The sequence below is a fragment of the Bacillus rossius genome, chromosome 1 (assembly GCF_032445375.1).
Source record: "Bacillus rossius redtenbacheri isolate Brsri chromosome 1, Brsri_v3, whole genome shotgun sequence".
In the NCBI taxonomy this organism is placed as follows: domain Eukaryota; kingdom Metazoa; phylum Arthropoda; class Insecta; order Phasmatodea; family Bacillidae; genus Bacillus; species Bacillus rossius.
Window position 1 is genome coordinate 66,928,979 of NC_086330.1, and position 15,928 is coordinate 66,944,906.

Here is a 15,928-nt window from a genome sequence, read left to right on the forward strand (position 1 = left end):
TATTAAAGTCAGATATATCATTTTCAGACATAGCTCTATGGTTACGCTTAAACCACTACCCTCCATTATTAATAATTATACACCCTGCTACAGGTGTTTGACGTGTACAATTTTCACGATTTATCTGTGTTTTTATTCAGCTTATGCACTGTATAATTTTAGGATCTTGAAAAATGAATCCGCACAAACCTTACAAACTGATTCGTTACACTTATTTTTTCTGTTACCGACTATCGAGTTGTGTCAGGCCCTTTATGCTGTCCTATAAAAACTTTTTTTTTACTTGCAGTGTTTAATTTTTATTGATATAAATGTTAACAATTTGTAAAAAAAAAAAAAAAAAAAAAAAAACAGGAAAGCGTTTTTGTTTAGTAAAAACATTCTAGGACATGAGCACTTTTCATGTTCTAGGCCTACTTACACTTGATTTGCAACGACGTTTTCTGTGTGGAAGGGCTTAGTTTCCAAGGCGATGTGAACGTAAAAGTACTTGGCACTGTATTCTTCTTTAAAAATTTAACACCGCAGTCAACTCTAATGCAATCTGCAGCGATGAAGTGTTTTGAGCACACGCACATGTACGCTGAGAATTGCTCTTGGGCGGTCGTCTCTGGACACTTAAATTTTCTATATTTAAAACTTTCGATGTTTCTAAAATGTATGAAATGCTGTTTCAAGCGTAAAATATAAACTCTTATAATGAGTTATTACACCACATTGTACCTATTATTTAAAAGTTTGACATTAAAAATATTAAATGCTTCCTTGCGGCCATATGCGGCATTAGGCAGCAACTGTTTTGTGCCCCACGGTTACTTTCATATCCTCGTGTGTCAAGTGACGCTGTGACGTCAGAGGGTGGGTATGTCAAGTCGCCATATCTGTGCTCATTACGAGAAAATTCTAGCCAACCTTAGCAAAATATTAAAACTCTACCTTCTGGAATGTATGGGAAATATTCTTTCATAAATTAAATAAAATTAGTGAAGTAAAGTTACGCTAAAACGCCATTGTTTACTTACATTTTAACTAGTGTTTACAAAGAAAAACATGCATTAAATAAAAGTTTAATTAAAAACGAGCATGCACCTAGTTAAAAGCTTCACTTAAATACTACAGAAAATTTACATACTTTTCTACAAAGAAAGCATATTAAATAAACTAAAGTTTATTCGTGTCACCTAATAATTTGGTATTTGTAGAAACTATGCTAGGCTACACACGTGGAAAGAAAATAAGTGTTTCTGTTGTAGATAAAACCAGTTTTTGAAGGTTTTGTTAAAACACATAGATGATCATTATTGAGATACCCAAAGGAAGTAATTAAACTGAGTACCTAGATCCTCAAAAATATACCAATATATCTGTAAATTTACAAAGAATGGATAGTTGTAACCAATTTTCTTTGCAAAATTTAAATGAAGTTTTTAATAGAGATGCGATGAAATAGTTTGAAAAGTGAGCACAGACTATCGAGTATAAGAGATTACATGCCACAGATGTCTTACCTGTGGGGTGCTGAGCAGGAAGCTGAGCGCCCAGGAGAAGACGATGGCCTTGTTGAGCCGGCCCGATGTGCCGAGCGACTTCATGGGGTAGCGCACGACGACGAACCGGTCCACACCGATCAGCACCAGCACGAAGGTGCTGAGGTACAGGCTGAACATCTGCAGGAACTTGAAGAGCTTGCAGGCGGCGTCTCCCGCCAGCCACTGCACGGTGTAGCTCCAGGCCGCCTCGCCGCCCAGGCAGCACACCGACACCAGCAGGTCGGCGACCGAGAGGTGCAGGATGAGTGCGTACACCGCGCCCACGTGGCGCCTGGCCACCGCGCGACCCTCCCGCTGGATGCTCCAGATGGTCCACGCGTTGCCGACGAGCGACAGAAACGCCAGCACCGCCAGCACCGCGGCCTTGGTCGCGGAGGAGGACGTGAGGGAGGGCGCGTGCTCCAGGCACGAAACCCCTTCGCCCGAGGAGTTGGTCGCGTTGCCGCCGCAGTCCTCGATGGGCAGCACGCGCCACGCGCGCGACGAGTTGGCGCCGACCGCCGGGACCGCCAGCAGCAGCATGGCCCGGAGCAGGTTCGGACACGCGCGGACAGGTCCCAACATGCTGCGACTTGCTCGGACCTGCTGGCGACCGGCGGCTACCGGTTTGCCCGCTAAGCAGGAACTCTGTCTATTTATATCTGAAGGGACTTTCACTCGACGTGCTCGTCAGGAAATAATAATACTGTATTTATCTTCTTCAACGCCACCACTCAACACCCACACTAAAATTTAATTTTTAATTTTGAAATTTACTTTTTATTGGATTTTCAAAACCATTTAAGTAACTCCCGCACATAATGCATCTCTTGCTTTGTTTAACTTTAGTGTACTATCACGAAAAACACATATAAACTTCGTTCAGTTTCTACTTAAGTCTTCATTTAAAATATGAAAAATGTATGATATTTTTTTATTAACATATTAATAATACTACCAATATCTCAAGCCATCTGTAATATGATTGCAAAAAAAATTTAAATTAATTTTTTGATATTTTTCTGTAATTTTGGCAATAAAACATTTGTTCTTTCATTTAAAGTGTCTTTCCTCCACGAACATTTTAAGGTTTCTTGCGCCAAACTTGGAGGTCATTATGTTCTTTGAATTGGATCTTCAGTCATCCGATTTGGATGGCAATCCAGATCTATGATTCAATTAATAACCTGTTGACAATAAAAGATACATCAATCATTATTCAATTTTGTATATCGTTTCAAAAATAATCAAGCAACATGAGACCAATATATTTTCTAAATGAGCTGAAAACAAACACACACACGTATATATGTATATATATAATTTTGAGATTTGCAATTAACTGATATTGTCTCTCCTTGTTCCTTTTTATTAGTAATAACATATTTTATTTATTATTGGTAGTTAAATATGAATCTTTAATATATATATTTAATATATATCATATGTATAGCATATAACTAAAAATTTAAAATTACACAGTATTTTTTATTTTACTGAAATCATTTGTGTAAATATTTCATCTCAATCAAAGAATCATAATAGACAGTAACTAAAATTTTTTTAATAAATACAGCGACACTTTTACATCTAAACTCACAAATCATAAAAAAAAAATGATTTTCTGAAGCTATTATCACTCAAAACTGAACAGAACGGCTGTGTGGTAAGGTATTACCAATATAATTATATATTGTTTCGATTAACTATACTACATTTTTGGTATTTATATAACCTATAGTCTTGACGAGGGTTGGGCATGTAAACTTTAGAGATTATCTAAGCTTTGGATTGCTTTTAATTCATGGTTGATATGTAACACGCATTTAACGAGGATTTCACATTGATTGTGATTAGCACCCGACCAAATCCTTTCGTAACTCATAAGACATAGGGCCTAAGCATGAAACAGGTTACCGTTTGATTAAGATCTTAACAGTATCGGATATTTGAAGTTTTTACCGTTATATGTAATATGTTGTAGCATAATCAATTTATTTTAAAGTTAAAAAAATATAATAAAGATTTATAAAAACACATTTTTACAACCGTTTGTATTACGATATTAGAGATCATTAACTTCAAAACTGAAACCGTTCATTGTTAAAAATATATTAACTTTATGACTTTCCTACGATTAACCTTACTTTTTTTAAAATTCAAAAATATAGAAACAATAATTTAAGAATTGGCATCGTACGTTTAGTTCCATAACGTAGAAGTGCTGCGCTTAACTTGTAAATGTAGGGATAATTTCATTGTCATCTGTAACAATGAATACGGAAAACGAAATGGCGGAATTCAAAATGGTGGAACCAAGATGACCACTGGGGTCAAGATCAAGGTCATCCAAAATGGCCGCCGTGAAGTCACAATACAAGATTTCGATCGGCACCAAGCACCACAGCCAGAAGCCAGGGCTCGGACATAATTTGTATACTACTACTTTGAACGAATTAAATGGTGTACCTACGAACAGAGCTAAGATTTTTTTTGTCCTCCAACCCCTGTTTTTTTCCACTCCTTGCAATTATGGTTGGTCGTATCAAAAATGTTTTTTGAGAAAAGATTTTGGTATTACTCCTACGAGTTATAATACGTTCAACTGATGTGATATTTTCTATATTAGGGGAGTTTGAGTGATTTCTAAGTTTTTTTTAAAAAAAACCTCATTTCTACACGTTTTGTCTGAAATTGCCCATAAACGAACTCGACCGTGATTTTCCACAATTAGATTTTATTTATCAGTTTGGAAGTGATTTGTGAAAAATAACGGCAGTTAAAGAGTCTACAAAATTGTGATATAAATATATATATAAATTCAAAAGTTTATATATATATATAAACTTTTGAGTTGACGATGGATTGAGGACTATGTACCATGAAAAGAAAAACAATATAAAATTTTTTTGGAAGTCGGACCATGGTAACGGCTACAATAGGTAGTATTTCTCCGACATCTACCTAAAACCTTAGAATGGCTATTCATAAATATTTACATGTTAGTGAAAAAAAAATTATATTTATGCTTTTTCCGTGCAGGAATTTGTATGACGTTATAAAAAAATTAAATGCAATAGGTCCTTTAAACTATCTGATATAGCCTACGGTACTTTTCGGAGAACATGAAAATTATTTCGCATACGCATTGTGCAAAGAGATCTAAAGACCACTCGAAAGTACAGAGAGTTAACATAAATGACACTGAAATCGTCATCGAAACGTTCGCTGCTTTCGACATGCGATAGCGTCCAGAGCAGCGCTCCGTCATCGGATTTCGATAAGCGAGTATTGTATCTCGTCACCAGAGCCACATCTGTGAGCGCATATGACATCGCTAGAGGAATACTCGCTGTTCAGCCAAACGTGTACACAAAAAAAAAGTGGTACATTTACAAAAGATTTTGTTGGAAACCACTCGTCTGTAAATAGTTTATTTCAGAAGAAGAAAATAATGTAAAAATTTACAACACTTTGCTATGGTTATTTTTGCATGTCTAAAATAAATTTTAGTGAACAATAATGATTAACTCTGTCCCGCTAACGAAAAGTGGGGGAATAATTTCAGGAATATTTTAAAGAAATACTACCTATTGCAACCGTTAAAATGGTGCAACTTTCGGAAAAGATTTATATAGTTTTTCTTTTCATAGTCCATAGACCCTAAAACCAACGACTCACAAGTGTGTGTATATATATATTTATATATATGTATATATATAACAATTTTGTGGATACGATAACTGTAGGAATGGAAAGTACCACATATGTTGGAAACATTATAACTCGTGAGAGTAATGCCAAAATCTTTTGTGTGAATATGATTTTTAAACAACTAACCATAACTGCAAGGGATTGAAAAAAAAAACAAGAGTTAGAGGACAAAAGAAAATCATAATTCCCTTCGTAGGCACAACATCAAATTCGTACAAATGTTTTGTTTGATCTCAACATTTTTATTTTAAACTTTTTTTCTGAAATAATTTTTGATTGGACGAACCATTGCTGCAAGATTTTAAAAAATAAGGCTTAGAATTAAAAATATTATCACTCTCTTAGTAGGTTCACTATCAAATCCGTTCTGATTGTTTGTAAATCTTTTAATTTTTATCTAAAACTTTAATCTGAAACAATTTTTGAAAAGACGTAACATTGTTGGAGTTGAAAAAATAAGGGGGTAGAATTATTAAAAATATACATAATTTATGTAGCATGTACACTGTTGAATCCGTTCTGTTTTATTATAAAACCTTAAATTATTATGTATAACTTTCGTCCAAAATTTATTTTTATATTACTAAAATTTTCTGCAACGGGTGGAAAATAACAGGGGTTGAAAGACAAAACATTTCTTAACTCTCTTAGTATCCAAACTATTAAATCTGTTTATATTGTTTGTAAGCCGTATAAATCTTTATATATATATTTCTTGTGTGCGTGTGTATGTCACTGAACTCCTCCTAGACGGCTGGACCGATTTTGATGAAATTTTTTGTGTGAGTTAACGGGGATTCGAGGATGGTTTAGATTCACAATTGGATATTTTATCTCGATTCTGAGTTAAGAAAAAAACTAAAAAATGTAATGTGTGTCATAGATATACAAACTGTTAGTGTCATTCCTCTATGTCTGCCGAGCAATAGCTTTCAAGCCATTAAGTTACGTTTTGCTATTGTAAGGAACTAAGTAGAGAGTAAGAAAAAAAAGCTCTTGACAGTTTGTAGTGTCGCCATATTTGTTTCAATTTTCAATGCCGTTTTTGTATATAACAATTTTAATTGCAGAAAAAAATCATGTTTCATAGACACATAAATAGTGAGTGTGTGTCATTTCTCTATGTCCACGAGGTCTCGCTGCGTTATTTTCTCCTTGGGGTGAACCCGTCCGCTTAATTAAATAAACAGGTTTTATCGTTGAATGATTTCATGATATATTTCATGAAAATCTGCTCTCATAAATAAGTTAGTTTTATAGACATTCAATAGGTCTCTCTCTCTCTCTCTCTCTCTCTCTCTCTCTCTCTCTCTGAAGATCAATCTATGAATCGTTACAAATTTATTTCCTTAATTTTTTTAGTTTGATTTGATACAATATGATTTCACTAAAAATCAATTTCTACCCCTTCCTATTTTCATTTACACATTACGAAGTTTCACTTTTTACACGCGGAGGGACTCCACGCAATATTTTTGCATGCAATTAAAAACTATTTTTTAATGATGCCAAAGAAGTATAACTTCACATGTGCGTACCTAAGTACACGCACCCATTTTTTAAATTTAATTTCTTATATATATATTTTTCCACCCTACCAAGGGCACTCATAATTTTTTTTAAATTTCACGTGTATGTTTTCAATGTCATTCGAGTTGTACAATTTTTTTTTGTCAAATTGGTCATTATTTATACTTTGTTTCATTTTGGAAACATACGTATTTTAGGTATTATGAAAAATAAAAAAAAATAGTTTCACTAACATTCTTAGGTTTTTATTGTATGGATAGTTTCAAGTTTAATATTATGTAGGTACATAAATTCTTAAACTTATAAGTTTCTTCGAAATTTATTCATAGGTAGGTAGGGCCTACTAATATTTTCTATTTGTCAATATTGTTATATTTTTTACAGTATCTACTTATTTGCAAGGAGTTTGGTTTAGTGTTTATAATTTATCTGCTGAGCGTCAAGAGTCTTAGGGCAGCTGAGACCGAAGACCAGAACTATTTATCAATTATGTAATATATTGTTGAAAAATTTGAATTTAACTATTTCAGGAAAGTTGATTTTTTTTATTAATTAGAATAGTTACGTGTAATTGCCATATTCCTTTATTTCATATTAAACATTATGTTTGGTTGAGTGTGAGATAATTTTATTTATGTATGTTTTAATTTCATTAATTTATTATATATATATTCTTACCTACCTACTTCTATTAAATTTCAGGTGGATGTTAACATTGTCATTGCAGTTGTATAATTTTTTTGTCAAATTAGTTGTTATTTAAACTTTTTGTTTCATTTTGGACTATGTTTTTTTTTATACTTAATTCAAAGATTTGTGGTGTGTACAGGGAGCGATGTCTCTATTAATTTCTATACTCCTTTGGATAAGCGGAATATTGCCACCACAGTTTTACATATAAAGAAATCCTACAAATGTTTTAAACATTATGACAAATAAATATAGTTTCACAAACATTCTTAGTTGTTTTTTTGGTGTGTATAGTTTGAAGTTTAATATTATGTTTGTACGTAAATTCTTAAACATAGAGTTATTTATTAATTTATTTAGATAATTATTAATAGGTAGGTAATAAGCTTTCTATTTGTCAATATTGTTATTATGGTAGATAGGAGTACAGTAAATGCCTACATTCTTATATTCCTTTATATCTCTTTCGATTTGGAGTGTTTCCAAGCCATTCGGGGTCCTCAACGTCAACACCCCCCCCCCCCCCCCCCCCCCCAGGTGGTTAAAGTTCCAAAATTTGGAAAGTTTAAACAATTTGAAAAATCTATCTCTTTAGATTTTAAGTGTTTTCGAGCCATTCAGGGTCCTCGAACCCCCCGCCCCCCTCTGGGAACAAAGCCCCAAAATTTCGACAATTTCAAGAATTTCAAATATCTATTCTTTCGAGATGCAGTGTTCCAAACCATTCCAGGTCCTGAACATCCACTTTCCGCAAAAGTGAAAGCCCCAAAATTTCGAAATAGAAGAATATATATAAATTGGATGTTGGCATGTATGTCGTCGATAAACTCTTACACCGTTTGACCGATCGCCATGAAAATTGGCACATCGAAGTGTTTTTATCATGGAGAAGGTTTTTATGCTAACAATTTTTTTTGTAACTCGCCGCTAGATGGCGCTGTAGCGCATCAACTTCTAAACCTTTCAACCGATCGCCATGGGTAAACAGAAAACCATAGGTCACAGATACACAAAGAGTAATTATGTGTCATTTCTTAATGTCCACCACACTGGACATATCGCTATCCATTTTGCTGTAACTCGCGGACAATATATCATCCGGTGTTCAGCCCGGGCAAAGCCGGGTACTGCAGCTAGTATTATCTAAAACTTTGTTCTGAAATATACTTTTATGCGACCAATCATAACTACAAAGGTTGGAAAAAACAAGAGTTGAAGGACAAAATAAATTAATAACTCACTTAGTAAACACACAATCGAATCCGTTCAAAATGTTTGTAAATCTTATAATTTTTATCTAAAACTTTTGTCTGAAACAATTTTAAAAAATACAGACCATTATTGCAAGTGGTTAAAAAACCCTGAGGTTGGAATGAGAGAATAAAGCAACTTCCCTACCCGGTACACTATCAAATCCATTCTTATTTTTGTTTAACGGTTTAAATATTGGCTAAAACTATTGTTAACATAAATTTTAGTTTACACAACCATTACTGCAAGGGGTGAAAATAACAAGGTTTGAAAATAAAAAATAAATTTTTGTTTTTTATTAGGTTTACTATCATATCCGTTATAATTTATTGTATTAATCCTAAAACTCATCTAAAACTTTGGCTGAAACAATTTTTGATTAAACAAATTCATACTGTAAAAACATTGGTTGAAATTTATAATAATTGAAAACTTGCTTTATATCAAATTCCTTTGAATTCATTTTAAACCATTTTAATTTTATCTTAATGGTTGGTGCAAAGAAAAATTTTATACGACTAAGTTATATTGCAAGGGATGAAAAATATGTTTGAATAATTAAATATTTACCTTATTTGGCATATCATATGAAATTCCTTCTAAGCTATTCAATGTTGCGTTATAAACTATTCAACGCTGAATACATTGCGTTAGAAATATTCGTATATTTTCACTGCATGTAAAATGAGCGAATATTTAATAAATCATTTTGTAATATTGGAGAACATAAATATGTTATGTACATTAGGTTCTTAAAATGTTCCAGAAGTTTATAGAATTTTATAAAATCTTTCCGGAATAAATATGTACTTCGAATTCTATCTGCGCCTGTAGGCTGTGCCGATTGGGATTTTTTTTTAAATTCTAATTGTCATTTTATCACGCAAGAATATTTTAAATCTGGAAAATAATAACTAAAGATTCCTTATTGAACTTTATTTATTTATATTATGTTTATTTATTTGCGCAGTTAATACTGGAAAGTTATTCAGGTAACGGTTTACAAACAAATTTAACAATTTGAGATATTCGAATTTAAATGCCCCGGGAAGAATCCGGACCCATCATTACTGTGAGCATTTATTTTTGTAGCGATACACTTGCTTTCATTTAAATGTATATATTTGCTGGTATGTGATATTTGATATGATTTTTTTTTTCAGTTCAATTTACAAAAATAAGTAAATATTTACGTTTAAGTGAGCACGCGCATATCTAGGGGCAGGCAGTTGGAGGCGATTAGACTGCAACAAGGTATACCCGCAGCAGCGGTTTATTCCTTGTGATTGGTGGCCGTCTGCAAGATAAGTCGTTGCCTTATTTCACCGAGCCACTCAGCACGCGTTTGTTTCCGCAATAAATTACTGTGATCGGTGTTGTAGCACTGAACATGTACCTGCTAGAAAATCACCCAATCACGACACACACAGACGATGCTACAGTGTTTTAAATTTCAGCTAGTCTCGAAATATTTTCGCGAAATGTGCATGGCCCCTACGCATATCTTGTCTTTCTGCGAACAATGTTCATGTTCCTCCGATGACGTGTTCTCTCGGCGCGCTGCTGCTGCATGACAACGTTGAGTAGCGTGGCCGGAGGCGACCGAGCACTGGCTAGCACCACCGTCGCGTCGGTCTGGCCGCCATTTTTTTTGTTCTTATTCCTAACCAAATTATAACTAATTATAACTAAGCAACTAAGTAAACATCTCCTTGGAACCCTGTAATTGCTGTTATTGCTTATTAATATTTATAAAAGTCTCGGAAAAATCTTTCCAGTTACATTACCTACTGCTTTCTAGACGGCTTTGTTCGGTGATTGGCCAGGAGTTATCGATTACCGACGGGAGCTAACCAGATTAGCGGGAGTGGAGATCGTGGTGAATGTTGCCGTCGACTACTGGGTTTGTTCTCGATACTCCCGCTGCCCCTCTCCCCCCTCCACCTTCAGCCTTCCCCTTACGGTCAAACGGGGCAAAAACTTGTCCCAGACATTCCGCCGCTGCTCTACTGTTAGTGTCCTTATTCCCGTCGTTGTTAAACGTGCCATTTATTGGTACGTGTACTATAACCATTATTTCAGTTATGGTACTAAAATGTACCATACATCTTACAGCAATGTAAATGAAAATTGAAAAAAGTTTTGTTCGATAATTTTTATAGAATAGTTGTTTATTTTTGTTAGTAATGAAGGAATTTAAATTTTTTGAGTATCTATGTAAAAAGTTTTGAATTTGGATCAGCTTACAGAAAACGTTTGGTTAGTTTCGAGCTAGAATCTGGCCACTCAATGGAATTATTTTGTACGTTTTGTACTTAAAGCACTATACATTTCTTTTATAGAAGGCTTCTTAAAATACTCACTTCTACGAGTTGTGGTAAAACAGTTCATTCGCGGTGTAGTTAGGCAGTGCTGCAAGCTACTAAATGTAAAAAAAGTAATTTGTTTGGCATAACATACACCAGATCACAAATATCGTGTGACTGAAATTTGAAGTTTGATGAGGCCTGCAACAAGTAGATTCTGTCCGTGCTTTCAAGTTTCGTGGAGCGTCCAAATAGTTCTCCAACGATGCCAGTGCAATCTTGCACTGCTTGTATCGTTAACTGGAGTTTACAATGGCACTGTAAAACTCGCTACTAATATTCTGTTTTTAAATATTAATTTAAGCATTAAGCTAGTTGACATTCATTGGAAATATATTTTGTTTAAAGGTAAATTTTTCTTATTTTCCTTCACTGGAATCTGTAACGTACACAAATAAACACAAATAATTATTTTTCTTTAAAAAATTGGTATAGGAAAACATTCAGAGCAAAATATGAACGTATTAAGGAGGTCGGTAAATTCGCGAGGCTTTGCGTACGGTTCGTACACTGTAATATTTTTCTTTGTAAATGGGAAAAAAATATTCATGTAAAATGACATGATTTTTATTTAGATGAAATCAATCGTATCACTAAAAATTAGTGCTCGCGGTAGTACTGAGTTTGAATTCTTACGCGGGCAATTATGCTTGTGTGGTTCAGTTACTCCAAGAATTAAAGTTAATTGAAAACCTTTCTCTGAATAGTTTTGCAGTATTAACTGCTCACGTAATTAGCATGATACAACATACTTCATCAAATATATTCGATTATTTATTTCATTGTTTTAAAAAAATAATGTGTGAATGAAACATTAATTAAATATTAAGTTATGCGCCTATCTTTTGCAAAAAAAAACTCCTTTTTATCTCGAAAAACATATTTCATACATGCAAAAATAACAATGGCCATGTGTTGCACAAAGTTACAATATATTTTTTGTTGTATTACAAACTATATCTTAGCAACTAATTTCCAAAGCAATATTTTGTAAAAGTACAGAATTTTTTTGTATGAGAAAACGTTTCGTTATTCCAAACGGGATACGTCTTCAGAACAACAACGCCACTCCAGTGTTTCGGACATACGTACGATTGGTTTAAGTTCCGAAATGCCATTGCAACCAGAAAATTCAACAGTTATTTAATAGAAAATAAATTGGCTGTCATAATCTGCCATTTCTTAAATTTTTTTTATCTCAGAATCAGTATTTCCAAGGAAATATTTCCTTACTTTAGTTTTCTTGTTATAAATCGTGTGACCTTAACCCCTGACCTTTGGTTTAATCTTGTTTCAATACATATACTTGAAAGCTAAGTCCCAAATAACTGACCAGCATCATAATTATTAAACAACTGAATTGCAAAATAATTATTTTTAAAGTATCGAATTCTGTAGCTTTTGAATATAAAGGATGAGTCTGAATTCGACGGACAAACTAAGACTCCGGTTCCATTACGAGAAAAAATAATTTGGAAATATCTTTACGTCTTACGGTCTAGTGTCTTTTCCAAGGCTGATTTATGTACTGAATGTTGGGGTTAAAAAAATTACTTCAATTTAACTAACAGAGTAATTATTTAATATAGAACACTAAGCGTCTGGAATAAGTTTAATTTAACGTAGTTATACTACCACCGCGAATGTTGTCACTGTAACAACATTATACCGTTTAAATAGTTAATTTATTTTACAGATATTTTTGTGGCATGTAATGAAATAGTTATAATGAAATAGTTTTGCTACAGCGACAAAAGCCGCTTTGGTTGTCGAATTTAATTCAATTAAACATAATTTAGATATTCACAGTTTTATTCTTAAATACTTTCTCTATTATTTATACTAATAATAAAACTCTTCAAGGCAAAAAGTAAGTAATTTAGATTAATTTATGGAAAAAAATTATTGCAAATGGCTATTGCATTACTGAGAACACCAAAAATACAGCTATTAAAATTTTTGACTGTTTGTCGATTTCTTCGAACATAAATCGAAAATTACTTGATGTATAGTGCTAACTTTTTTGTTAAAAAGGTCTTTGGCTAACTTAAATGCTTTATTTTGTATAATTAAATAATTCCACACGTAAGGGGGTGAAAATGGGTAAATATAATTTTGACATAAGTAATTATATCTCTTAAACTAATCAAGCTAAAGAAAATATTTTTGGTACCCATCATTAAAATACAAAATATTCCATTAATTTTTTTTCCATTTTCTGAAATACAACCCCATATGGGTGAAAGAGGGCTAAGAAAATATTAAAGATGAATAATAATATATCCTAATTTAATTGAACATAATAAATGATATTGGGTACAAATAATAAACAAACTGAAACTAAAAACAATAATTTTATATTTTGCGAAACTCAACCCTTAGGGGTTAAATAGGGGTATGTTTTTAAGATTAGGCATAATAAAATATATTGGTACCAATAATAAACATACTAAAACTAAAAAAAAATATATTTTGCGAAATTCCAAATGGGGTGAGTAATTTGTGTAATAAACTATATTTAGTACCAATTATAAACATTTTAAATACTAACAACTACAATTGTTACATTTTTTTTAAGTTCAAATCATAAAAGGTGAAAAAGAGGAAGTATGCTTTTAAGATTAATGATAATTATATCTTCGAATGAAATCAAGCGTACTGAATTATATGAGGTACCAATATTAAACATACGAAAACTACTAACCACATTTTTTTTATATTTGGCGAAATTCAACCCCTAAGTAATGGGAATGGGGTAAATCTGTTTTTAAAAATAATAATTATATCTTCGAATTTAAATAAGCGTAAATTGAAGTAAGCTTTTAGACATACGCCATTGCTAAGCACATGTATGTCTGTGGAAGAAAAACAAAAAATACCCAAAAGACAAAAACACAAATTAAGCAAAAAATTGCTGTTGTCAACAGGATAAACACCACATAATATTCCATAACAGGAATATTGATAAAAAAATAAAACAAAGAAAAACAAAGAAAAATGGACTAAGAGAACGAAAATACCTCCACAAATTATGTCAGCACAAAAATATTGAACCAAAAAAAATCAGCACAACAGTTGAAACGAGACAAAAACACGACAAAACGAAAAGATGAAACAAACACAATAGTTTTCCAAAACAGAAGATAACGAAAAAAAACCACAAATGATGAAAGCACAAAAATATTGAACCCAAAAAAATTCAGCACAACAGTTGAAACGAGACAAAAACACGACAAAACGAAAAGACGAAACAAACACAACAGTTTTCCAAAACAGAAACAAGTGACGTTTCGGGAACTGCTATCTGCTCCCGTCCTCAGGCAGAGACGCACATGGTACGAGAGCACAGGTGCGACTGAGTAGGGGCTGGGAAAATGATGGTATTTATCAGAGAATGGACTACATAAATGCTCTCATTTTTCCAGCTAAGCAAACTAAGAATCAACTAATACGTTGGCTAAGAAATGTAATATCTTTTCTCTACATTTAAAATAAAGATGATATTGTATCAAATATTTATATAAGGATACGTATTTGTAACCTGGTGAAATTTTTTAATTTTTCTAAGCATAGCTTTAACATTAGTAATTGAACATCTTAGTGTAAACTTAGTTGAAATGAAATAGCTGCGTGTTTAACATTTTTTTAAATTGTTTACCTCATTAAATAAAGAGGAGGTAAAATATATCCTCAAACACCTTAAAACAAAAATTTTAAACTCAGATATAAATATAATTTTTTATAAAAATGAAAAAGGGCTCGCATAACCACTTAAAAAACATAATTCTTAAACGTTTTTGCTATGAAATAAATCGTTTATGCACATCACAGTTTATTGTGTCTATTTATTTAGTAAAAATGTTTCGAATAAATCACATTTTTTTTCTTTCAATTGTAAGATTTTAGTAATACTTCGTAACTACGCGGTGTAAAAGCTAGTTTAGAATAAAAAATTGTGGTTCGGCCGCAAACGAAAATACGTATGCCAGCCTTAGAAAGCACTTTGAATCATAAGTCATGCATATGATTTTGACTTATGTTTTTTTCTTTATGAAACTGCAACCTATGTTGTTCGGTCAGATTCAGACTCGCTCCGTATAGCGGAGTGTTACAGCCTTGCCATACCTTCTCTTGTCCTTGCTCGCTGTGATTGTGCAGTGCGGTATCCGGTACTCGGGTTTGTGGGATGCCTCGCGGCTCTGGGGCGTGGCAGTTTCTTTCACGGGACAAGAATATAGTGCTCTAACCTCGGAAACAAGAAAGTTCATCAGTCCTCAGGTTGCGAATAAAATTATTACAAATACCAAATCTCTGAACCCGAGATCAAACATAGAATTCTTTAAAACAGTGCCGATCGTGATTAAAATACACGAAATTTTTGTTTTCAACTAAGACAATTCTTAACGCGAATCGCACGTAGTTTCCGCAACTGCCACCATAATTCGTTGCCGGAGCAGCTTCGTCGACTATAGAATCATTCGATTTGCAGAGCGAAAGGTTAAACTGTATAATGGATAGGTTTTTTTTTGTCTCCGATATAAACGTAAAAGACTTGAAAAAACTAATCCTAATTTCTGGATCCGATTTTCACCAGGAATTTTATTACAATACTGCCCATATTGTTAAAATTTATTCAACAGTTAATTTTGTTACGAACGTGAGCAAGGCCACGTCACGCGCAGGTGCAGAGCTAGCTGGGCTGCATCACATGCCGCCGTAACATGAGATGTTCAGTGCGCACCTGGGTCGCCGCTTCTCCTCTCTCCAGCCCTCACTCCCCGCGCGGCGCCCTGACTTTAACACGTAACTGACACCGGACAGCTGCGGAGTTACGCGAGCCGCCGATAC

General features: G+C 33.5%; 2 protein-coding genes across 6 annotated transcripts in view; one reads left to right on the forward strand and one right to left on the reverse strand.

The window, feature by feature from the left end:
* LOC134536959 (gonadotropin-releasing hormone receptor) overlaps window positions 1–15,928 on the reverse strand; it is a 684,534-nt gene that overhangs the window by 592,476 nt on the left and 76,130 nt on the right. For all 3 annotated transcript variants that reach the window (XM_063377083.1, XM_063377092.1, XM_063377075.1), the window contains exon 2: window positions 1,509–2,716. In XM_063377083.1, the coding sequence (XP_063233153.1) occupies window positions 1,509–2,114 (606 nt within the window). In that variant the 5' untranslated portion in view covers window positions 2,115–2,716. The remainder of the gene's footprint in view (window positions 1–1,508; window positions 2,717–15,928) is intronic.
* The window catches only part of LOC134536980 (uncharacterized), a 579,850-nt gene that overhangs the window by 439,221 nt on the left and 124,701 nt on the right, over window positions 1–15,928 (forward strand). The gene's annotated exons all lie outside the window — the stretch shown is intronic.